This window comes from Lissotriton helveticus, chromosome 5_1 (assembly GCF_964261635.1).
Source record: "Lissotriton helveticus chromosome 5_1, aLisHel1.1, whole genome shotgun sequence".
In the NCBI taxonomy this organism is placed as follows: Eukaryota; Metazoa; Chordata; class Amphibia; order Caudata; family Salamandridae; genus Lissotriton; species Lissotriton helveticus.
In genome coordinates, this window is record NC_136065.1 from 760034366 (window position 1) to 760060257 (window position 25892).

A 25892-nucleotide genomic window follows, 5' to 3' on the forward strand; every position below is an offset into this window, starting at 1 on the left:
TGAAACGCTGAGTGCCCAAAGAATCCCCTATATTGCAGCAGAAATCATTTAGTTACTATGTATTGTCAATGCAAATCCGCTGTGACAGTAGACCACCTACTGCACCCCCACACTGTATCAACGTACACATCCGGTTCACCCTATATCGTACCCCTTCTGCCACCTCTAAGCTGGGTCTGCTGTGCAGAAGGTATAACCTCCACGCATTGTGTCTACGTGGCTACTGTTTCACTTGCTTTATGAAAGTATACATCTAGTGCTTTCACACATTTTGAGAATGTAGACATTCTGCATTCTTGCATTCCCAGCAACCTCATGTTCTCTTTATCGAGCACGTACTAGCTTGCCACAGTACACATCTACTGCCTCATATTTCCAGCCCAGTGGGATTTTCCACGCCTCTTAATATCTGTCCTATTTGCAGATTTGTTTGGGTAAAGGGAGGAGTGGGAGATGGATTCCTAGAAAGTAAAATGCGAAATAATAATATCGAGTGTCAAGGGCTGTAGTGCACCACAAGATTCTCAGGCACACCGAGCATTTTTTCGGAAGTGTAAACTGTTTTTTGAAAACAGGTCATGTTTATTGTGCCCTATGTAGTAAGACTGTTCATGGTTCACCAAGCTAGATTTTTCTTGTTTTTGCCAATACAGACTAATTAAAAGAATTGGCCAAGCCAGAAGGCTGGGCACCACAATTGAAAGAGGCGACCTATTGGATGAGATGGGCACACAAAACAGCACATTATCTGTGGCACTTTTGTTACCCTCCAGAGTTTTTGGTTATGATGGGGCATGTCCCACCACTACCACCACCATTGGAAGCCGTCGGTCAGTTTTTTCCCCTGCATTTTTGTTGTGGACATAGCTGCAAAGCGCCCCCATAACTTTCCCGCACCCACGAAAAATATTAGACTTGTTTTCCCAATGGGTAGCAGTGAAAATCCATTATTCATAGCTGACTTAACACCAATCAAAAAACGTGTGGCCGCCGCATGGCTAATGGTAAAATACCATTCTGCATACAGTAGGCTTCCCAGCCATGTTTTTTCATTTCAGTATTGTGGAAATCAGAGGTTGTAGCTACCTGTTACTGATGTTTTGTGATGTTGAGTTTGTTATGCTAGATATCCTTCTTCCTAAAAAAGAGTATTGGTGGGGCACAGATTTAAGAATGTGAAAGGTGTGTCAATATAACTGGTGCCAATATAATTGTTGTCGACTGTTGTGATGTGGGATTGTTGAAACATGCCTTACAGAAGCCATGATACAGCTGCTTAGAATACCATTTTTTCACAGGTCTGCCATCTCAACAGTTGGTTCTCACTTCTGCAGCGCTGTCCTCAGCGGACAGCTGCTAACCATGTCCTTGGATTGCCATTGCATTTGATTCGTACTCTGTACTTAACAGTTATTTCAAGTGTCTGCCATAGGGACTTTCCATTGAGGTACTAGTTGTAAAGGTCCTCAACAAAGTTGCCCTGAAAAGCTCATGCCTTATTAAATGTTTTCAAGCCCTTTGGTTGATAACGGTACAGCAGCTCCGTGTTGATTTTTGATGTAGCTTTTATTTACTTTACAGACTAGGTTTTCCACAGGGATATGTACTGAAAGTAAACTTTGTTATTATTTTACTTCATTAAATAATTTGACAGGTTGGATGTTTCTGCTTCATTGTTTGCACTACTAACAGGTATGTCATAAATAGACTGTATTTGGAGAAAGTTTGTTTCTGTTATCCTGTTGGCAGTCGCTTAAGTGTTTTGAGACTCCTTAGATCAGCTGTCTTTTGAAGACAGATGAATCCTCTGTGTCATGTTGTTAGCCTCACTTCTACGCTCGTTAGTCTAAGGTCTCTACTTCTGCTGAGGGTCTTAAGAATGCTTTAAGGCACAACCATGAGAATGAATTATGTCTATTATTTGTTGGAAAAATCTTTGCTATTGGAAAAGTAATACCATTTTCATTCTTCACAAATTTAACTTTATTCACATGAGCTTATCTGCTTCGACTAAAGTTTACAGAGTGTGTGTTCATTTGCGAGCTGTTAGGAAATGCGGCTCTTTCAAGAATACCACGTTTCACTTCTTTACAGGCCAGTTTACAAATAGAGCTAAAACAAACATGTAACATCAAGGCCAGGCTTGAATTGTACTATCAAAACACAAACAACCCTAGGCCATTTTGTCATTGTGACCTGGCCTGAGACAGTGATGCGAACTGGCAGGCTGTTGCAAGGCAGGAATTGTTGCACAGCTCAAATCACGTGTGTTTATTGCTGGTTGGATGGGCGTAAACAAGTATAAGTAATTTAGAATGTGTGATTTATACGTGTGAATGAGAGGTATTTGCGTATAAAAGTTGCGGGCTAGTAGTAAATTCCAATAGGTTGGACAAGATACATAGCATCACAATCTTTTAGTTTACCCATCTTTTCAGTTGTTTCAGTGGTATGGGGTGGTGTACAAAGAGGATGACCTCTGTGGCAATGCATCTGGTCTATTCTGCATATACCCTCATCATGCAGGATACATTACTGCATAGCTTTCCAGGCAACCTTGTTGCATTTATTTGACGAAAGTATGTAAAAGTATTACAATTTAGTAGTTCTCTGATTTTCACCTTCTAATGGACTGCACCTACCTACGGACATGAGTAAGTTACTTGAAGACTGTAAATGTAATGTAAATGTAAATTGATACTTGTATAGCGCACTACTCACCCGCAAGGGTCTCAAGGCGCTTGTACGAATACCGCTGTGGAACCCATCCTGGCTTTCCCTGTGAGGTGTCCACTCTTGGGCACCCCCAAGGTGGAGGCCAGGCATCCTTAGCGTTATGGAGATTAAACAAGCTATTGCCCAGAGTTGCAGAGTGGGACTCCATGCTTGGAATAGGCACCGAGGCAAGAATTATCAGGTCCGTGGAATTTTGAGCCCAAGACCCGCCGAGGCGCGAAATTGAACCCTGGTCCCGGGCTAGACCTCTGCATCAGGGTCTGCCGCTCAACCATTGAGCCACACTTCTCCACTGTGACACCCTTGTTTGTAATGGGGGTGTAAGGAAACGGATTTTCTCCATAGCTCTGTTGTAAACAGGGTTGTAAATCTTGCCACGCTTGCTGAGCATTCAAAGACGGAGGTCTGTTTTGGCTGCAGCTGCCTCCTCCTCCCTCCTTTTGAAACGCACCGCCTGGCCTCACGTCCCCTGCCTTCCTATGACTGCTGCTGCCTACGTCTCTGAGCTCAACAAGCATTTGCAATGCAATAGGTCTCGCATACATGAGAGTTTGAGCTACTGGCATTGTAAATGATAATGCCTTTTATTTATGCGTTTTGAAAACCTGCAAGCGGTGCCCTTAACACTCACTTTGTACTTATAGTTGTTGCTTACAAGAAGCAAGGCTTGCAGTAACAGTGCCTCTATTACTGCCAACCTTGCTTCTCGTAAGCAAGGACTATAAGTACAAAGTGTATGTCTACGCACCGCTTGCCGATTTTCAAAACACATAAATAAAAGACATTGTCATTTAGAATGCCAATAGCTCAAACTCTCGCAAATTCGAGACCTATTGCATTGCGAATGCTTGTTTAATATATGGATTTGTCTAAACCCGTCACATTAGTTATCAAATGTATTATTGATTTCAATAAAAGTCTAAATCAATTTTAAATGAATGCAATGAAATCAATCTTGAGAGTGGTCACCTGCTATTTTGATGAGCAACATTAAAAGACACAGGGGAATTATAAAATATACCCATGGTAAAAGATTTGGATCCGAAAGGTTCCAATACAATTTTTTAGAAATTGGAGAAATGGTACATGTAAAAAAAAAAAAATACCAGGAAAATAAGGAAGCGAGCGAGTGAGTATTTTCTGCACTATTAGAAATTAAGAACGTTTTCTTAAATCAACGGTCGTGTGGCACATGGGCAGCATTGCGGATTGCTGGAAGGCATTGGGTGACATGAAGAAAAGTGAAGGCTAGGGCAATATTAGGAAAAGTTACAACTGGTTGAGTGAGGTTGAAGAAGAAAGCGGCAGGATTAATGGCCTTGAAGAAAATGTGTCTGATGGCTTTGTGAAATAACACAAAGGAGATGTTTTCCACAGTAAGTCTAGGCGAACCATGGACAGGCCTAGTTATCTTAATTGTTTCATATTTTAACTTTTCCTTTGTGTTTTTAGGGCTGCATATTTTATTACAAACATTTCTTTTGTGTCAAATTGTTTATATTCGAGTTAACTGTATTAACTGTAGCTTATATTTTTTTTAAGGGGGAGACATGTGGTGTTAACATTCCAAGTTGATACCCTTCTTGAAATGTGAACACACACATTCTATCCTCTTCATTTTAGAATGTAAACTGGGATTTGAGTGTAAGCTGGGTAGGTGGATGGAGAAATATAAGCATTACTCAACAATTAAATGAAAGAATGTAGTAACTTTTCTGCACGGATATCTTTCATTGCCACTATAACTTTCTCTGTGACAAGATGTTAATCAAAAATTATTCTCCATGATCTTTACTAGGGGTTATTGAATGAAGGTGTTGATATTCAGTAGAACTCTAGTTTCATCCGATAAATCATTCGCTGAACACCTAGCCTCATATAGCAGTAGAGGGTCATTCCCTCCACACCAATTGCTTGACTGACTGTCCGATATTGTAATACTGTTTTCTACCCCTAACGAACCAGCTTCCCACAAGTATTGTCATTCTTTTTACCTCCTTCCAGTCTGCTGGGCTCTAGCCACAAGGATATTAAAGCTGATGATATAAATTGCTTTCATATTCTAATTGCTAAGTTTTTGCTTATGTTTGAGTTGATAATTACTCTCCTTAAGTTTGGACTAAACTGGCAATAAAAAAACCTCCCTCGTCAATGTACATCAAATTAATTAGGGGAATGTATTTGAAAATGTTCCATAGACCTATTAAATTGCAAAGCATCATTTGGCACTGTGAATATTAGCAAATGAAAACAAGCATTGGAAATGCAATATGTCTCGCATTTGTTGGCATTGGAGCTACTGGCATGGTTATTAGCAATGTTTTTTACTTATGCAATAGGTGTTGTATTTGTTGGAGTTATCGGTATTGTAAATGGCAATGTTCTTTACTTATGTGTTATGGAGTATAGGTATGCGCTGTGTTCTGTAATTATGTGGGTTGGATTGGATTAGTTGTGGAATTGTGCCCCGTGGAGTGAATTTGTGCATTGAAATTATGTGGCATGGTGTGCTGAAAAATTATATGGACAGTATTTATGTTGTACTGTGTGTAGAGGAATTATGTGGAGTGGGGTTGTGTGTTTTGGAGTGTAATTATGTGGAATGGTATTTTGTGTTGTGGAGTGGTGCACAGTGGAGTTTAATGATATGGTGTACTGTTGAGGGCTGCGTTCCATGGCACACAAACACAAATATTTTCAAAAAATTACATAATATATGATGTAAACATCTAAACACTAATGTACTTGGAGGCAGGTAGATGTAATTGTCCACACTTTACTAGAGGTTGATGTTTTGTTAGGACGGTCATAAAGATGCCAATGCTATTGTTAAGAGAACAGCAGAGAAGATTAGGACAGTCTGTGTTGGTGCAGAAGAGGCAGGATTGTGGAGACCGAGGGCAGGTGGTAAAGCAATGCCCCACCCATGCTCTGAACGGCTCAATTATAATCTTGGTAGCCAACCACATAACAAGAAGCGCTGGGTGTGCTGAATGCCCATAGACTGAATCCAGCATGCCTCACAGAGCAACGCATGCAGTGCCCAGGCTCGATAAAATACATTGTTTGACACTTTTTGGAAACAATGTCCCACTTTCCTAGCCTTTATGTACATGTGCCACTTAATGATGGCTGCTTGATTAACATTAGAAAACCAATTAGAGAGAGGCACCACAATTCGATCAGTGTGCTGTGCTTGCACCCATGGATAATATGGCATGATGCACTCTTACAACAAAGGGGCAAAGCGTCAGACTGCACTGACGTTCCGCAGATGTCCCTCCTGTAATGCAAAGCTTAATTATTCTGCCAGAGCATCAACAGGGTAATAAATATGGGAAGGAAATGGCCCGCAGGAATGGCCTCTGAGAGCCCTACAAAGCAATGCTGACTGTGGGAGCAGGCCACTGTGAAACAAGAATAGTTGGGACAGGACCCTTATATTGTCATCAGTACAGGCCAACCAGATGCAGACATGCTGCGATAAGATGCCACACTGAACGTCCACCCAACCAATGAATGCATGATTTGTAAGGACAGGCAAATGGGAATTTGACGAATGTGAACACCTCCAATTTGCTGACACCTTTATAAACTTTGATAGCTCTGATCCCCGTGGAGGACTGATGAAGAAGGAGTCTGGAGATGTCTTCAGAGTTTCTACTGGTTTCCAGAGTTAATATGACTACTAATTTCAAGCAGTGCTTATAAAGGAGGAAAGGAAAGTAAATGTGAAGGGTAAAGATGGTCAAAAGGCATGGAGTAGATTGGGAAAAGAGAAAACCGAAGGGGGCAAAGGCGGGCAATGAAGCGAAGTGAAGGAGTAGATGAGGTTATAATTAAGGAAGGGATGTGGTTAGAAGAAATGAGGTTGTGAGTAAAGGAATGAGGCAACAGTCAAGGATGCTGAGCCAGTGAGGAAATGATGAATGAGACAAGGCGACACTTATTCGGAAATTAAGAAATGAAGAGGTTGAGGTGAGAAGGATGGAGTAGGGAGAGCGAAAAGAGGGGTTAATGAAGGAGGCAAGAATTAAGGATCGGGTGGCAAGCAACAAGGAGCAGATGTGACCAAGGAAGGGAGATATGGCAACTGAGCTACAAATGAAGGGAATAAAAAAAAATACGAGCCAAGAACCAGAAGACAGTTAGGGAAGGCCTGATGGGACAGATAAAAAAGATAAGCAAAGGAATGTATGACAAGGAAGGAAAAAATAAGAGACCGTGTAGGGATGAGGTGACAATTAGAAGGTAGAACTGGTAATTAAGAAATAAGTGAGGAAAAAGTATTCGAATGAACAGATGATAATTATGGGTGAGGTGACAATCCACAAAGGAGATGCAAAAGGATGAAGTAATAAAGGTTTGAAATGGTAGTGAAATAAAAGATTTAGGTGTAGGAATTCAGGGAAAAGATAAAGTTATGGCTGTTTTAGGTGAGTTTTTTTTTTAAAGAGTTTTATATAGAGCTCACTAGACCCAAAGATATCAGGTATCAGAGAACTTTACATGAGCACCAGTTTCATTACAGATTAACACATGAATTCTTTGTTAAGAAAGGGGAGATTAAGTGATTTGCCCAGAATCTCAGGATGTTGAGCGTCATTGCCGAGACTCGAACCCGGTTCCCAGCTACGAGGTTGACTGCTGTAGCCGTAAGGCCACATCAAGTGTTTTTGGGCAAAATAAAATTCTTGTAGGAACTACTCGTTTGACAGTTTTAGCTGGCTCTGAATAATAATTTCTTCAAGGGCACATGGCAAGCAGCCTACACTGAAGGAAACTATTATGTAGATGTGCTCCTTGTGAAAACGCGATGTGGAATTAGCCTACTGCTGAAGCGGTCTGGCTCCCTGCTTCATGCTGTGTTGTGGGCGGACGAAAAGTTGACCACGAAGAACTGATAAATGAAGAGTGTTGGTAGAAAGTGCCTATAAGGATGAAACATAACTTTTTTTTTTTTTTATCTCATCTTTGCTAGTTAGGCCTAAAGATTCTTGTAGATAAAAGAAATCTGAACCCTGGTTTAAAGCCTCACCACTTTCAAAGTTTACCAGACGCCACGGTATCCTCCAGGTTAAAAGTCAATTCGAACAATGCCATAAGTGGGGCAGGACAGCTGGAGGTCTTCGGCAAAAGCCAAGACTACCCTTCAGCAAGCGGTTGCTGTATTCAGGGATTATTGATGTCAGACTTCTTGTTAGGCCCTAACCTGTGCGTAAAACAATATAACAGGCCCACATAATTCCAGTGTTCCAGCTATGACAGGAGTGTCACTATGAGTGAATTACCCCAAGAAGTAAAATGCCTGGGATTTTTCTGTTCTGTCATGTCGAAATAACTGCTGTTTTACACCGTGCCTTGGATGTGCTATAAATCAGCTTGAAAAGTTTTTATGACGAGCAATTATACCCATTCATTTAGAGACAGAACACCTGGGGTATGCAATAAAGTGGGTTAGGGGGAATCCTGATTAAGTGAACAGCATGTTTACGTCTTCTGAACGTATGTATTGCTTTAAGGAATCGGTGCACAAGCTCATTTTTGCAGCGTTTCGACAGTCTTGTAATTATGTGTGAACAGTAAATTGGTGACGTAATCGGTTTGAAACAGATATTTTTGGGGTTGAACACTGCAAATTAGGCAACAGGCGGTGGAATGTGGTAGGCAAAGCAAAACCACATTCATGCAAAAAATGCAGCTGCCAGAGAATGACCATGCCAGAGGCAGTTTAGGAAAGAACGGTTACAAGAAAAATAAAACCGGTATGGGCAAAGGCAGTCGATAAGGCGCAGGCTAACAGGTAATGCAGTTATTCACTTCACATGGATAGGCTTTGTCAGAAAGCTTAGAGGGTGCGGAAACAGCCAAAGGTGTGGGGACCTGTCATGTTGGGAAAGTCCACGGGTTTAACACCTGGGGTCCAAACCAAAATCCTTGTGACTGAACCAACTCGCTTGGCCCCAGTATCAGCATGAGAACCAGAAGGCATAGCGCTACTATGCCGGAGGTATGTTAGGAAACAATTACCGGTTAAATGGAAAATGAAAAACAAGTATGGACAAATAGATCTGATGGAGACTGCAGACAAACTAGTAATGGCGCTTTTCATTTCACATGCAAAAGATTTGGGATATTTAACGGCCACCCACGCATAAACAAGTCCAGTCAGACTCCTTGATTAGTAAAACTGTTTCCCACATACCTACCGCTAGCATTGAACGGGAGGGTCAGAGGGTGCGGATACATCCAACGGTGTGGGGATCCGCTGTGCTGGGAGAGTCCACAGATTTTACACCCAGGGCACGAACCATGATCCTTGTGACTGAACCAATACCCTGGGCCCAGGTATTAGCACCAACACTGGAAGGCAAAGCGCTGGGTTTACAAGAGCTGGGTTCGCAAGCACAAAGTGGTTGGAAAGAAATTTACATTTCCAATCTGTGAATGGCGGCCCAGCCGGAGGCCAGCGCCATGGTCATTAAAAAACAGGCGCGCGCCTCGCGCGGCAGCAGGGGGAGAGGCCTGTGCCGGTTTCCCTTGCGGGAGCGAGCAGCAAGGTGCGAGATTGCTAACATATGGCGCTGCTGCTCGCTCCCACAAGGTAATCGCCAAATGTGCACGCATTGCCATTTAAAGCAATGCCATTCATGCACGTTTTTGGCTGCAAAAGTGTAGCCATGGCTAAACGTCTTTTTCCTATTCAGTGCATGCGCGCCGCGTAGGCGAGACCTAAAAAGTCAAAGACCCATACTCTTAAAAACAAGCATACAGCTTTTACATAATTTCTCAGCAGTGGTTACAGCATTTAGGGCATGTAGATTGAAGAGTACTAGGGATGATAACCTAGCCATACAAACCTTGTTAGTACAAGTAAGGATTTATAGTGAGATACTTTTTCTTTTCCAGCAGTGCCACTCCAAACCACATGTGTAGTCACAAGAGCAACTTCAGTTGTTACTGATACCGGCACAATACAATCCTAGCCATCTGTTGAAATATTATGTGCACTCTGATTACTTGAAATCATACAGTTGGCAATATGTGGCTTCTTCAAGGTGCAATAGCGCAGGGTATAGTTATTTTGAGTTTGCTATCAGTCCACAAATAACAGGCCATAATGTCCCTTTGTTTCTCTATGGTCCACTCTTCTTTCTTGAGACACTCCCTTTTAATTCCTCCTCTCAATACAATCTCTTGTAGTTTCAGCTGCCATAGGCACAGATATCCTCTCTTCCTCCTGGCTATTTTAAGCTAATCCATCCCTTCATTCCAGAACAATCCACTCAACTTCACTCTAATTCCCCTCACTGCAACCACCCTACTCTCATCCAATCCAACTCACCCTACCCCACAACAAACCAATGTAATCCCCCCCACTCCAGTCCACCATAATGCAATCCACCTCACCCCATTTCAATCCACCTACTCCAATCCAATCCATTCTATCCAGCCCACCCACTCCAGACCACCTAACTTCACTCAATCCAAAAACCCACCATCTCAATCCAGTCCAGCCCATTCTACCCTATTCCACTCCACTCTGCATCATCCCACTTTACGCCACTCCACTCCACGCCACTCCACTCTACGCCACTCCACTCTACGCCACTCTACGCCACTCCTCTCTACGACACTGCACTCTACGACACTGCACTCTGAAATTGCACTTTATGACACTCTCTGCCACTGAACTCTTCTTCCCTCTACTCAACTTTTTACCACTCTATTCTCCCCACTGCACTCAGGACAATCCACATCACTAACTTTTAGACATGCAGAACTGCAGCCACACTGGTGTAAAACATGGCAAACATCTACTGCCAATAGCTCGTATATAGGCGAGACCTATTGACTTTGCCAATGCTTGTTTTAGTGTTCATGACCGTGTAGACCTCTTTAGGAGTGCAACATGCATATTAGTTAAAACGAAAGCTAACATGCCCCTGTGTTTTTCTTTCGCTATTGAATGTTGAATTATTCATACTGTTGCTTCAACAAGCTAAAAGTTAACTTTTGTTCATTTTTTCACCTGGCAATATTGTCGGCTTCCTTTGTAACCAATGTACGGTTTTGTGTTTGCAGGTTTCTGTTGACGCTTTGGAAACCCAACATTCTGAGTCGTCCTTCAGTGTGACTGGTAATCAGCATGTTTTGGTGGATCAGAAAGAGGAAAAACATTTTCTCGGCAGCCAGCAACACCGGGGAAAGACATATTGTTTCCCAACTTCGTGAAACTGACAGCTATATCTGAACTTTTCTGCGTCTAGCCCTCATACCATTGAGGAATATATCAACGCGATGGATATAACCAGTATTATTTTTATACAGAAACCTAAATCGCTATTTTTTTAATACCTTCTCAGCCAAGACGACCTCTGCTGAGGTGGTAAATAGTTCTATGTGAGAGATGGGTGCAAAGAAGGCAACGCAGCCTGCAGCGAGTTGATGGTTTTTCTCTCTCCGAGGGCAGTCTATTTTCTCATGTTCCGAATTCCTTATGAAAGATTGGGAGTTTACAGTGGGAGGTGAGTTGCGATCATCTTGGCAGAACACCAGGAAGCAGCCAGCATAGTAATTAAGTGACACAACCATTTGTTGTTTTTTCTCTTTCATAAAGCCTACTAGCACAGCCTGGCACTCGCGTCAAGAAGAGAACAGAAGCAGCTCTTCATAGTTGAAACTGGAGCATTCAGGTTTTGAACCTGAAGAATTTTTACGAGATATCATTTTTTTAACCTTGAATAACATACTGGATTTTTATTTTAATGCGGACCCCCGTTGCTTAACCTGTTTTCTAGGCAATTAGAAGAACGTGGATTTGCTGTGCGAGTAGTTTCTTTTTTGTCATTTTGCTTGCATGCTCTTGCAACAGTTGAATTTTTTTTTTAACCTGCAACAGGTGTATCATATGATTAAGGAGGAACATCTAATTGGCAGCTCGCGGGAGTTTTGTGGATGAAATTACGTCTATCCTTCTTGAAACTGGTAGCAATGAAGTCCTGTAGCCTCCTCTTAGATAATAGCAGACGGGGGTTCAGCCTTCTTTTCAAATACCATGGATTTGCCAGTGTTGTTTCGTTCATTGTTTGTATTCAGCAAAACAGCCGCTACCACATCATCATCTGAGCTTCTTTGACGCCTGATTAAATAAATATTTGAGCAGTGATTTCTCTAACTCCCCGAGACATTCTTCCTAACATTTCTTTTATTTGGTAGAGAGTTGGTTTCTTTTGGAGAAAGGATTATTTTTCAAAGTAGAAGCAGTTTTTATCTGGATTAAAAGAGGAACTCCTCATTTGTGTTTGAGACTGGATGCAGCAATGTCCTGGAAGAGAACTTACTTTGCTGTGGGGAGAGGAGGCGTGCATGGGATGTTCACACCACGCAATTCCACTTCTATTGCACCCAGCAAAGGCCTCAGCAATGAACCTGGACAGAACAGCTGCTTCCTGAACAGTGCACTACAGGTAAAACTGCTTATCTAAGTACAATTCATTTTTTTTTTCTTGGGATTGTTTAAAAAAATATTACAGATCTGCTGTTGGTTGCACACTTTCAGAAAAGGTTTCTTCACCTCAACCAGTTCCTTGAGTTGTTTGCATTGTTTTAGTTGGATAACGTCTTTCAGTTGTTTCATCATATTAGAAGACTCTGATTCTCCTATTCTTCGTAGTGTGTCTAGTGAGCTAGCTATTCAAAGACTCACAATACAATAGTTTTCAGGCTCTGTACATGATAGTTCTGATTTACAATGGCTACTTTTATTAGTAGTTGTATTGTGCGAACCGTCATCTGTAGGGGAGAAAAAAGATCAGAAAGATGTACCTGATAGGGACTATTGTAACGGGCAGCATTTCAGGCCCCCTTAGTTTTCCTGTTGAACGTTTTCATTTTAGTGTGCACCTCCTCATTATAGAGAGTCTGCAAATTAGTAATAAGTCATTCTCACAATATCCAAGAGGTGCGGCTCAAGGGTAAAGGTTTGAATTTGACTATATTGAATGTGTATAATAATGTGGTGGGTGGGGGATGTAACGTACTGATACGGGAACTGGAGTATAGACTGTACCAAGACTCCACTTGCAAAGCTAAATCCCATGTTCAAAACTGCCTAGTCATGGGAGATTTTAACTGTCACCTTTGCCCAGCCCTTTTTCCAATAGACGTGACATGGTCGTGATGCCCACTGGATAACGGAGCTCACTTTGAGCACACAGTAGAAGGTGATGCCTTAACAAAATTTTTATTAAATCAGGATCTGGTCCACACAATGGATATGGTGCATATACCAAAGGACGAGACCCTGCCGCCCACTTTTAAGGGCAAAGGATGCTCAACGTATATCGATTACATCATTTCTTCAAGGGCTTTCACTAATAGAATCTCCAGGGTTGGCATTGAATGGAACCCGGTTAGCGATCACAATCCTTTGGTGTTAGACATATTGTACCAGCCCGCCCTAACTCGGGAAAAGCTTGCAGCGATATCCGAGAGGGCTACTGACCAGGGCAGACGCCTAAGGTGGGCTAAGATTGATGGGGAAAGGTTCTATGAGGCTTTGATGGAGAAGGGGAAAATAGCTCTTGAGGCATGTCTAGATGAGACAATTGTAGGGAGGGAGCTACTCACAGCTTTTGCACACATAGCACATCTGGTAGATGGGATGTTAAAGACCAGTGCCAAGGTAAAAGAGTCTGGCAGCCAGGCGCGATGGTTTGACCGAGACTGTTCTAAAGCCCTGAGGGAGCTTAAAGAAAGCCTTAAAATAAAGCCTAGGGATGTCGTCCGGGTTGCGTCCTGTAGGAAAAAATATAATAGCGAGCTGTGTAGGAGGAAAAAGGCATTACAAGCAGAAGGATGGGCGGATCTTAGAAAAGCGGGGGAAAAGAGGGATATGACCGAATTTTGGAAAATTATAAACAGACCTACTTTCCAGGATGATTTGGCCCCAAAAGTAGGAACAAACATCATGCCTGATAGGTGGATTACTCACTATAGGGGTCTATATAACCATGAAAAAGATATACAGCACAAAACAGGGAACGCTGACCAAGGTCAGCTTGTAGTTTTTTCTTTAAAAGAAATCAAGGCCGGATTCGAGGGGCTGTCCAAAAACAAAGCCCCTGGCCCGGATGGAATCCCGCCTGATTTGTTCCTTAGCTCGGTGGAACTATGGACCCCTATAATGACGAGAGTCATTAACACTGCAATTCACTTCGGTTTACCGCCCTCCTGGTCAACTGCTATCATTGTCCCCATCTTTAAAAAGGGTAACAGGGATGACCCACAATGTTACCGCCCGATTTCCCTCATCGATGTATCCGCCAAAATCCTGGGAAGGGAGATATTAAACCGGTTGTCTGAGTGGACAGAAGCAAATAACATAATCTCAGACGTACAGTACGCTTTTAGGACGGGCCGCTCTACGAGCGACCATTGCTTGAACCTCTACATGATAGCTGCTAAATACATTGTGACCAGTGATGAATCCCTCTATATGGGGTTCATGGATCTGGCAACTGCTTTTGATCATGTTAATAGAGGTAAGCTCTGGAATATGATGTCCTGCATGGGGATAGAGGTTGGCCTTATTAATATCTTGAGGGAATTGCACAGTAATACTTCAGCGCAAGTCAGGTATAACATTGAGGGTGGCTGCACTGATTCCTTCCAATGTAAAAGCGGGGTACGCCAAGGCTGCATCCTGGCGCCTTTTTTATTTTCCCTTTATATTAACAACCTAGAACAGCACCTCTTACAGTTGGGATCTGACTGTCCACGAGTAGGGTCGCGTCATCTGCCCGTGTTACTTTACGCAGATGACGCCGTCCTCCTCGGACGCACACCAAAGAGTTTACAGATTTTATTTGATGGTTTTGTTTCTTTTATGGGCTCATTAGACCTTTCTGTCAATTTGGGTAAATCCTATGTTTTATGTGCCGGAAAAAAACCCTCTAAGAAATGTACCTTCTTGATAGGGAGTCACAAGATGGAGAAGGTTAAATCATTCTCATATCTGGGCTTACTATTTGATGAGTCACTAAAATGTAATGCCCTGATAGAGGATTGTTGCCGTAAGATGAATGTGGCTAATGGGGCAATAGCTGGGTATGGCCGAAGGTTGGGGAGGTGGTGCCCCGAACAGGTAATGATCCTATATAACTCAATGTGTTGCTCTAAAGTCACTTACGGGGCAGAGGTGTGGGGCTTTGTAAATATTTGCCACCTGCAGCGTGAGGAGAATAAACATCTGCGCTCCGTCCTGAAAGCCCCACACAATCTACCAGCCGCAATAGCACACAGGGAGCTAGGGATCCCCTACCTTGAAGATTCGGTAAAAGTTAGGCCAATTTTAGCCTGGCTTAAAACCTGGATAAACCCGGAGGCGAGCCTAAGCAGGGAAATACTGAAGGACTGCTTGGGCAGAGAAAAATGGTCGCGAATCCCGTGGCTTAGTTACGTAAAATCTGTATTAACAAATTTGGGCCTAGGGAAACTTTTTACTGATCCGTCAGCGATCACCCCCCAGCATAAGACAATTGTTAAAATAGCGTTTTTCGCACACAAAGTCGCTCAGAGAATGGAACAAGAAAGGGCTAAGATCACGGTGTGCGCATATAACCTCGTAAAGATTACAGAGGGAATGGAACCTTACCTGTATTTGTTACACAACGCACAGGAAAGGTTTTTAATGACCCGTTTTAGGCTCAATTTTTTACCATATTTATTGGGATCACCATTAGGGTATTCATCCACTATTGAGTAGAAGGGAACCTGCGGCTGCGACTATAGGTCTCTGCAGGATTCCCTTCACTTTGTATTGTTATGTTCATTTTATTCTGAACCCAGATGTAGATTCTTGGTAGATATTCTGAAAAAATCTAACATAAAATGTGCTAAAGAGGCTCAGTTTTTTTTAAAACAGGCGTCGGACCCCCTTACATTGTGCTGCATCAGCAATTTTATTAAAGTAGCTGTTCGTTTAAGAGCAACCAGAGGGGGGGTGAACTGTGAGATTCCTGTGATTGTTTTTAATGGATCATAATGTTTTATTTAACTCATTGGGACTCTCTTGCTGTACTCATATTAGGTTTCAGGCTAATTGATGGTCTGTTTTTAAATGTATTGAATGTATATTTGCACTTTTATGGTGATTTTTAATCATCGAATAAAGATTATAAATTGAAATTGAGTCTGCAAATTACCTTGGAATATCGCAAACAATGTATTTTTTATGATTGGGCTTATTGCCATGCAGTTGACCACAGCTATATTCAGCCAGCCAGAAAGTCGTTGCACTAACCACGTACTTCAAGATAATTTTGTTGGGTGGGGGAGCTTTTGCTCTACCATTGGGAAGAATTCCATACTCCTCTTTAATGCTAACAGTGAGAATTGCTTAAAATGCATTTAATTAAAATTCTCAGCCTGTAGGTGCAGTGGGGAGAATAACCTGCCTGCAGCAAAGCAGAAACACTACTCTCTTCATAAGCAGTAAGAGAGACTGGGTGGCACTAGATACTTTTCACTGTATGCTCGTTGCACACACAATACTTGTTCTTATATTTGGTTTGTTGGAGATTTAAATGTGTTTCTGCCCTCCATTGAAAGCATGGGGCTGTTCTGGATTCTAAATTCTAGAAGAGTCTTGTAGCAAGAATGTTTCATGCCAGTTTATTTCCTGCTTGCCGAAACTGTGTCAGTGTTACCCGGGCAAATATACAGATATAATTTTGCGTGGCCGTGAAAAGCCATTGGTTGCAGTAAGACACTGGCGAGCCTGTTTCTTAGTGTTTTTTTAAGATATCGGAATTGTGCTGAGAGGGTTAGGAGATTTGCCAATGTTTGCAAACTAATGAGTGTTCCAGTTTTTCAGGGTAATTAGGCAAGGTAAGATGTTGTCAAATAATGGTTCTTGAGTGAGTTTCTGGTGAAAGTTCTTAAAATAGTCTTCCAAACAAAAATATATATGTGTTAGCTGGCAACGGAGGAGGGAGGCAGGGAGAGGAAGAGGGATGTTCTGTTCTTCAGCCTAGTAGGAAAATAAGCAGGAACAGGGAACAAACAGACCAGGGTATGAAAGTGCACTTTATAAGATTATAAGAAACAGGAGGAATCCTGGTAAGCAATGCCTCTGAAAGGCTTGCAGTGGTGCAGAAGATTCAGTCATGTGTAAAATATGTCCCGTTTCACTAAACTGCATCCCTTACACGTGACTGTCTTTGATCCAGTACAAGCTTGTTTAAAAGCAGTACACTGTCAAAAGCATGGCTATGACTTTAAAAGGTAAAGAGGACCTATATCCTTTGTACAGTATTCATTTATCTGTCATTAAATTTGGGATGTCACCCACTGTCAACATGAAGTTATGTGTGTTCTTTGCACTTGATTATGGCCAACTATTTTCCAGATTGTATTCTAGAAATCCTCATCAGCTGCTGCTGTCTTTGCCAAGGTAAAGCTTCCAATGCATTGCACTAGCCAGGAAGAGGTACTTTATAGGCTTGGTGTCATAACAGAAATTAGTGACGGTCCTAAAGGAAATCCCCATTGATAAAGCACCAGGTATTGGTGGCATTCAGTGGGCGCGTTGTACAAATCTTTACCATGTCTTTGCACCTCAGTCAATCAATAGTACTTTAATCGATTACAAATGTAATTATAAAAGTAAAATATACATACACGGACATGTAAAAAATTGAGAAATTAAAATGACCAAAACAAAATAAGACTAATGATTTTAAAAAGGCATCATCTTACGACATTGCATCCTCCTTTGATTACTGTAAAAAGCACAGAGCTAGACTACACTGAACAAAATCGAATCTTTTCAATGTAGGAATTTAAAAATGTTTTTGGTTAATTTAGCAGAATTACTTTAAAAAATACGAAATGCAAAAGTGCCTGCTCAGAGACCCCATCACAGGGACAAACACTTCTACTGGAGGGATGATATTGACCCAGTAGGAAACAGATTTGGGAACGAATAATACCAGTGTGAAAAAGAGTGAGAAGTGTCCTATTCTAATACCCAGCCACTTTCAATAAATATTGTTCAGTTCCCAGGCACGTGTGCAGCATGATATAAGATCTAATGGAGGATTTGAGCAGTTCCACATTTTCCCATTCTGAAACTGTTTAAGAACTGTGACTTTAAATTATACATATCCTGTTTATAAATATTATCTGGGCCTGCGAACAGACCAACTTTCCCCTGTGCCTCTAAAGCATCCTTGAATTAGGACAACCAGGGAATTTTTAGACCTTCCTTGTATTCTAGGCAATCCTTGATGAATGATTGGTTGGTTGAGGGTGAAAAGTGGGTTGGACTAAACTGAGAGCCAAAGTGATAAAGGAGCTAGTTTAATGGAATCTTCGATGTACGGATGGCCAAGCTCCTCATGGCATATAAAAATGAAACAGGAGGGAGGAAGACCCCAAAAACAAAACAAATATCGATTCTCTTCAAGCTTCACACATTTGAGTATCCCCAAACTCTTGCTCCATACAAATCACCCAGGACATATTATCTCTTATAAATTTCCATCAAATCGGCCTACTTGCTACCTATTGTGAAGGTTAAGGAAAAGAAGGCACCCAATGACTGACGTAGTTTCTGCCTCCAAACAAACATTTTGACTTCATGAATTGGAGCGGTGAAATGTGATCCCCAAGTACTGGAACGGAGAAACCTTAGACAGGGTACTACCATCAATTCTTGGCACTCATATCAATCGAGATCATCAACATAATCTTCAGGAGTGTTCAGATGACTTCATCCTGGCATATGGCTTAAGTATTTGTGTTTTGTAAACTATAAGACGTGCTATCAGTTCTTCCAGCCAAATAGCACCCAGTTTCTGTACTGGACTCAGAGGCAAACTTATACTCCAGAGTGCTAGCAATTTATCCATTAAAAACAATCTAATCTCTCCATGGCAACACAGTTTCATCTCTAGTCTAGATAACAATACACACCAATTTTCTCACTTCCATATTAAACTAGGTACAGACACTGCAGACATCTATTTTTCCCTTAATGGAGATAAGTAATTTGATCTGGGGTAGTTATTTCCCTTTTTAACCAACACGTATCCCACCAAGTATCATAGGGGTGGTCCTTTCCAATACAGGGGGGCACGGGTAGAGGGGTGGGTCACCCCAAGTGGGTATGCTAGCACTGCATGACTAGTGCAGGGAAAGAAAAAATGATTTTTTTTATATATATAACCCTCACACACTCAGATAGTGTCATGCTTCATCATCGGTTTCACCCAGACTCCTAACTAACCCTGGGCAAAGCATCACGCTACACTTGCGTAGTTTGTGAAGTTTGTGCTACTTCGCACTACGCAAACTGCATGTAGCACAGTGCAAACATGCGTAGTGTAGCATAGTGCAGCGGTCATTTTTTGCTTGCTCGCGATCCTCAACGTCAAGTTGGCGACCGCGAGCAAGCAAAATGACATCCCGGCGAGACTTTTACCTCATTCGCGATCAGCAACATCAAGTTGCCGATCCCGACCGTGGAAAATAAACCTCCAGGCGAGATTCTTAATGCGGGGGGGTCAGGTTTCTCATTGCGAGTGGTCGCGTATGCTCCTGACTGCTCGCGATGAGAAACTACCAGTCCACGTTGAGAAAGCTGCCACTCGAGTACAAATCTACTCGAGCGGCAGAAAACTACAGCTCGCACTGTGCAAGATGCCGTTTTCGATGATTGCACAGTGCCGGATGCTTGTGCGCACTGTGCAATCATTGAAAACGGCATCTTGCACAGTGCAAACAGGGTACTACGCAGTTCGCGTAGTGCTACGCGTAGCTTGTGAAGTGCACTTTGCGAAGCTACGCGTAGCTCTACTTTGCGAACTACGCCCAGCCCTACTCCTAACATTCAGGGTGAGCTAAACCATTTTCAGGGAGCACTTTTTAGAAGGGTGACCAGGGGGCTTAACTAGAGGTTAACAATCCCTCACCTTCTCCTAGGTATCCCTTTAATAGTGGAGATGGTGGGGAAAGTAAAAACAAAATCTTCTGGGCAATGTGGACTATTATGGTCCCATGGCCCTATTTCAAACCAACATGTTTCAGCACTACTCTAAGGCCTAACAAGTTCCGGGGCTTTAATCAGGCTAACAGACTGGTACCTCTCTGGATTAGAGGTCAAATTAACAAATGGGTGAATTTGTCAGATCAAGGCTCCTCAGGATCGGAATGATGCACAAGAGGTCCACCTCCTGTTATCCCCAGCACTGATATTTATAACACAGAGCAGAAAGGTGAGCAGGCGAAGGAAAGGGTATTGGGAGAGGGAACAGCAGGGAGTACCCATTAAATGTTGCTCAGAGATGTCTAATCTCAATTACTTCTCGCTAAACACAAAGGCATACCTTATAACCAAACGGCCAATCTTCCATAAATTTTATAACATATGTGAAAACAATCAAAGACATATTCCCTGCCAAAGCCTGCAATGACAAAGCGAAACAAATCAACTCCTTTGTTTCTCTCTCTTTCTCTGAAAGCACAGTAAGTCCCACACAAGATAATTCACCAATTATTAACTAGACGCTCCACATACCTCATGAAAAATAAAAGGGAAAAATAACAATAGAACGGGGGTCTTGGAATGAAATGTTTCAGTCACATAACATTACTCCGTGATCACAAATCACCCAAAAAAGAAACATCCTGTAAAAAGTCTTTAACACAACGTACTTTCCATTGTCAGAGAAACGATTCTTCGCGCTTGCAATTGAATGCTAATACAAAGTTGTACAAGCATATAACCAAAAAGAAATAGTGGAACAAAATACTGAAATGACTGTCACAATACTTCCTACCTGGAAGCTGTTTGTAGTCCTCAAGAATCCAATCGCTTCGTTATGCGCTCTTTGCGCTGAAGCAACACGAACGTCAGCTTCTCCTTCCCAATGAAGCCAGTTTGATAGTATCGTCGGGGTCCTCCGCCCACCTACCTCATGATGGGAAACTCCTCCTTCTGTCCAGAAAAAGGGGCGAGCGAACCCAGAAAAATAGCCTCTAGAATCTGTGAGACACCAATGCCTCACCTCGATGGAGCTTACAAAAGAGTGCCTCAACCAGCGACCCAGGAAACCACGGATCGCTTGTCAATCCGGAAACAAACTGGAATTACGCATGCAGCCCGGTGTGCGATGAGTCCTTTTATCCCATGAGTCTCTATGCCTAGCTCATGGGAATTTTAGTCTTTTATCTCGAATTCAGGAGCATGGAAGGTGCTGTCCTCCGTTATTCCTGACGGTACACCCTCCTCCCAAATGCCTCTTAGATCCTGGCTTGCTGGGGTATAACATGCGAGACGCAAGGACTGCCGCTAGAGCATGAACATTAGACACAGGTTCCCATGAGTCGTATTAAGCCGCATACCCTTTCCACGACACCAAATACCACAACACCCCTCTCCCATACTTTGAATCTAGAATGCGCCTCACCTCATATTCCAGATTTCCATACCTCAGTACAGGAGGTGTAGCCAGACACCAATCACTGTTAGCAAGCTTCAACAGACTGCAGTGTATCTGGAGGTGTAAGGCAGACGCAATTTGTAGGCAACAGGGTTGACCTGCCTTAGTAGGGTAAAGGGACCGACGTATCTGGGGTGGAATATACAGCGGACCCTAAAACGTATATTTTTGGTTGATAGTCATACACTATTCGCCTGGTTTATACTGAGGCCCATCTACACGATGTCTGTCGGCCCATTTCTTGTAGTGCTGCTTGGCATTTTGCAAATTAACTTGAATCTTTCATGCAGTGACTGAATCTTTTTGATTTGTGTCTTTACCTCTGGCTGATTGTCGATTTCTTCAGGTTTGGTGATCGCAAGAACCTTAGCATGAAGTCCATTATTTGCTGAAAACTGCGATATTCCGGTAGCACTGTGCCGTGTGTTATTATAGGACAGCTCAGCAAGCCATAACAGAGATGCCCATGATTCCTCTGCTTCTTTGCAATAACAACGTAGGTACTTTTTGAGGGTTTGGTTCAGCCTTTCCGTCTGCCCATCGGTCTGAGGGTGAAAACTGGTGGATAATGCAAAGGAGATGTGCAATTCCTTACACCACATCTGCCTGAAAAAAGCAATAAATTGGAGGTCCCGATCGAAAACAATTACTTCTGCGATACCGTGCATTTCACTACATATTTTAGCACTAAGTGGGCGGTCTGCCCCACTTTGGGGAGGTTTACGCATGGAATGAAATAGCCCATTTTTTCTGAGGCTGTTGATTACCACTAATATGGCAGAGTGTCCTTTGTCCTTTGGTAATCCCAAAATGAAATCCATACTTATGTTCCACCAAGCTTGTTTCAAGGTTGGCAGAGGCCTAAGTTTTTCTCGTGCTTTGGAATGATCTTCTTTAGCCCTTGCACAGACGGCACACTTGGCAACCCATTCTTTTGAATCTGTACCTTGCATATCCCACCAAAAGTGGCTTTGCAGCAAACGTGTAGTTTTTAACCCTCCGGGACACCCAGCTAATACAGACGTGTGACACCATTCAAATGCTCTTTTTTGTAGAACGTTGGAAGGCAGCTAAAGTTTGTTATCCATTAAAGGCAAACCATTGTTTGATAATTCGCTTCTCATGTGCAGCAACCCATTGATCCCAATTATCTTCAGAATGGTGCTTCTTTACTTCCTCTAAGAAATTCTCGATCTTTACAACACAAAGGACCTTTGAAGGATCAATGATAGGTACGTCATGTACTTATTTTAGGTTGTTGGCAAGGTGTCAGCCTTCCTGTTCTCAATGCCTGGTCTGAAAGTGATGATGGAATCATATTCTGCAAAGAATATCATCCACCTCATTTGTTTCTGTGACAACCGCCGAACTGTTTTCAGATATTGGAGGTTTCTGTGATCAGTTTAAACAGTGACCTGATGGAGCGCCCCTCACAAATAGTGTCTCCACTCTTGGAAGGCTCTTTTGATGGCCAGCAGCTCTTTTTCTGATATGGTATAATGTACTTTGGTGGCATTCAATTTCTTAGACCTATATGCCACAGGGTGTAACTATCCTCTTTGTTTATCTCTTTGTGATAATACAGCTCCTACTGCCAACTCTGAGGTGTCTGCCTCTATGACAAAAGGCACGTCTGACTGAGGATGTCTGAGAACAGGAGCGGAGGTAAACTTTCTTGAGAAATACAAATGCATCCATGGCATCACTAGTCCACACAAAAGACTCTCTCCTTCTCAATAGTCTCGTAGTCTCGATATGGGAGCCGATATGTGGGAGAAATGCAAAATAAATGGACGATAATAATTCGCACATCCCAAAAAGCATTGCACTTCTTGTACGTTGGTAGGTACTGGCCATTTCTGTACAGCTTCCACTTTCCGTTCAGTCATACTCAACCCAGAAGGACTCCGCATTACTCCCAAGAATTCCACTTCCTTCACGTGGAAATCACATTTGCTCAACTTGCAACACAACTGGTGTTCCTTCAACTTTTGCAACACCAACAAAACATGACACATATGTACATCCTCTGACACCTAATAGATCAGGATATTGTTGATGTATACCACCACAAACGTGCCCACGTATTCCTTCAGCACATCGTTCAGGAAATACTGGTAAGCAGCAGGGGCATTGCATAACCCGAATGGCATTACAGTATATTCATACCCATATTGTGTCTTAAAAGCGGTTTTCCACTCATCCCCCTATGTAATCCTCACCAAATGGTATGCACCACATAAACCTAGCTTTGTGTATACAACTGCTTCCTTAATTTGATCAAGCAAAACCCATACTAAAGGAAGAGGATACCTTTTTCTGATGGTGTTCTTGTTCAGCATGCGAAAGTCTATGCACTTTCTTAAAACGCTGTTTGCTTTGGAGATAAGAAAAAGTGGAGAAGCAGCTGGCGAACGAGAAAGTTGAATAATCTAGCCAGATAATGATCCAGAGACTCTCTCAGATATTTAGTCTCTGACTCAGACAATGCGTACACTGTACATGATGAGATCGTGGCTCCTGCTACTAAATCAATTTGACAATCTTACTTCCTATGAGGAGGGAGGTTTTCAGCCTGACTTTCGCTAAATACCTCTCTGTACTGTGTATACTCTTGGGGCAGTTCTGACACAGTTACTAGATATGGTATGCCTGGTAACATGCCACAGCAGCCGTGACCGTTCAACATGAGGTAACTCCGAGTTGTCCAAATATTGGATCAATCACTGCAGCTGGTGAACCTTGCAGGTGACATGATAAGCTGTTAGAGCAACCATCGCAGACCCCGTATAAATTAATAGCCTGACAAAGGAGAGAACCGCTTAGTGCGTTTTCACAGTTTTTACCACTAAGAAACACTTCACGTCCCCCACTCCAACATCTGTGTGTGTAAGGTAAATCCCAGGATGACTTGATGTATTCTTTACCCAACTTTTCATATGTGCCAGCTGGTATGTGTTTTAGGCAATACTGAAAATGGAAAATTGTAACAGGCAGAGTAATTCTTCCATGTATAATCCGTTCAGTAGCTGGTTTCTCTGCTATCGTAAATGGTACTCTTTCCAGTTTTTCAATGCTCAGCACCGTATAGTCTGCTCCCCTTTGTGCCAATTTGATCTGTTTATCAGTGAGATTGAATTCTGAAAACAGTGACGTAGTATTGATTAAACGCCAAGGCACATAGCCAACGTCCAGCCTAATAGCATGATAGAATAAAGTTGCGACTGACCATGTTGCAACATGACTAGGGGTGGGCGTAGTGGGGCTATGCGAAGCTTCGTGAAGTGGGGAGGAAGCTAAGCCCACCCACACATTTCACGTAGCCCCACTACGCGCCAGCCGCCTCCCTCTCGCCCTCTTCTACATGCCTAATTTAATGTTAAATAGAATACAAGTAAATTAAAAAGGACTTACCTGATATGCGGTGTCCCGGGGCTCCCTCTTCTACTGTTGCGCCGACTTCTTCCAGCCAAATGCACATGCGCGGGCGCATGTGCATGCGCATCTGTTCTGTTGTGAAGCAAAATAGTATGTACGTCGACCTCCCCCTCTGAAGTGTCTTCACTATCAGGTGTAGGTGTAGGTATGGACGGATTGCTCATGTCTTTGATCTTGGCTAACCCAAGGCAAGACGTTTGTTGGACAGTGTCATTCAAAAACATAATTTGCTCAGGTACTATACAGGCTCTTAATAAAGCTTCTATCGCGTGTACTTGCCAATCTTTTGTACCCCAGACAGTTTTTGTCTCAATGTTGTTTTTCCAAAAGTCGAAACCTAGTCCGGACAGTTGGGCATAAAAGGCTTCAGACTAAATCTGTTTTTGTGTTTGTTAACATAGTTTTTAGTCCCGTTTTGTTTGCATTTCTAAAATAAAATTAATCTGGATTGAATACATTGAAACCAGAAAAGTACGGAAACTTATTAGCAAAGGTTTTTGAGCTACCCTTTGGTGGCGTAGGACAATGTTCCCATTGGTTATACATATATACATTTCAAGGCATTGTTGATTTGTGCAAGAAATGATGACCATAGTGATTATAGCAATACATTTGTTCATAGTCTGAAGAACCTTCTAAATATTCATCATATTATTAACAGTCTTGAAGTCCCAATCATCAGAAAAGGTACTAGATGAAACAAAGTCACTTAATGAAATCTTGAACTGGTGTAGAATCTTCAACAGCTCCGACGGGCCAAAAATGTAATATTCTGTTCGGGCCCAAGCTATACCATCAAGTATAGGAACGGCTGTGATGAGATGATTTGTGTGGTTTGAGGAGTAAGTTGATGTTCTTAATTGCTGTGTCATTTTGACAGACCTTCCATTTATCAGTATACCCAGAGTTATCACCAGAGCTAATCAAAGTAGAAGAAAAAATATTCCCAAGACAATCCAAAGTTCAATCCATGGTGAAACGAGATACGTTTTTTCCAGGTGATGAAATAAAATTCAGTTGCTTGTTCTTTAAAGTTCTTTATGCTGGCGTCTTTCAGGTTCGCTGGGCTCCTTAGAAAATGTATCAAAGTTAATAATAGCCAGAGGCAGTTCTGTCTATTGTAGGGATTGCATCAGGATTTGTTAAAATCGCTGGAACCACTTGATCACTTGTTACTTCATTGTAGACAGGTGTTTCTTGACGAACTGT

At 42.3% G+C, this 25892-nt stretch overlaps 1 protein-coding gene across 2 annotated transcripts in view; it reads left to right on the plus strand.

Annotated features, from left to right (window-relative positions):
• USP54 (ubiquitin specific peptidase 54) overlaps window positions 1-25892 on the plus strand; it is a 2015813-nt gene that overhangs the window by 107700 nt on the left and 1882221 nt on the right. For both annotated transcript variants that reach the window (XM_078643238.1, XM_078643239.1), the window contains exon 2: window positions 10822-12206. In XM_078643238.1, the coding sequence (XP_078499364.1) occupies window positions 12060-12206 (147 nt within the window). In that variant the 5' untranslated portion in view covers window positions 10822-12059. The remainder of the gene's footprint in view (window positions 1-10821; window positions 12207-25892) is intronic.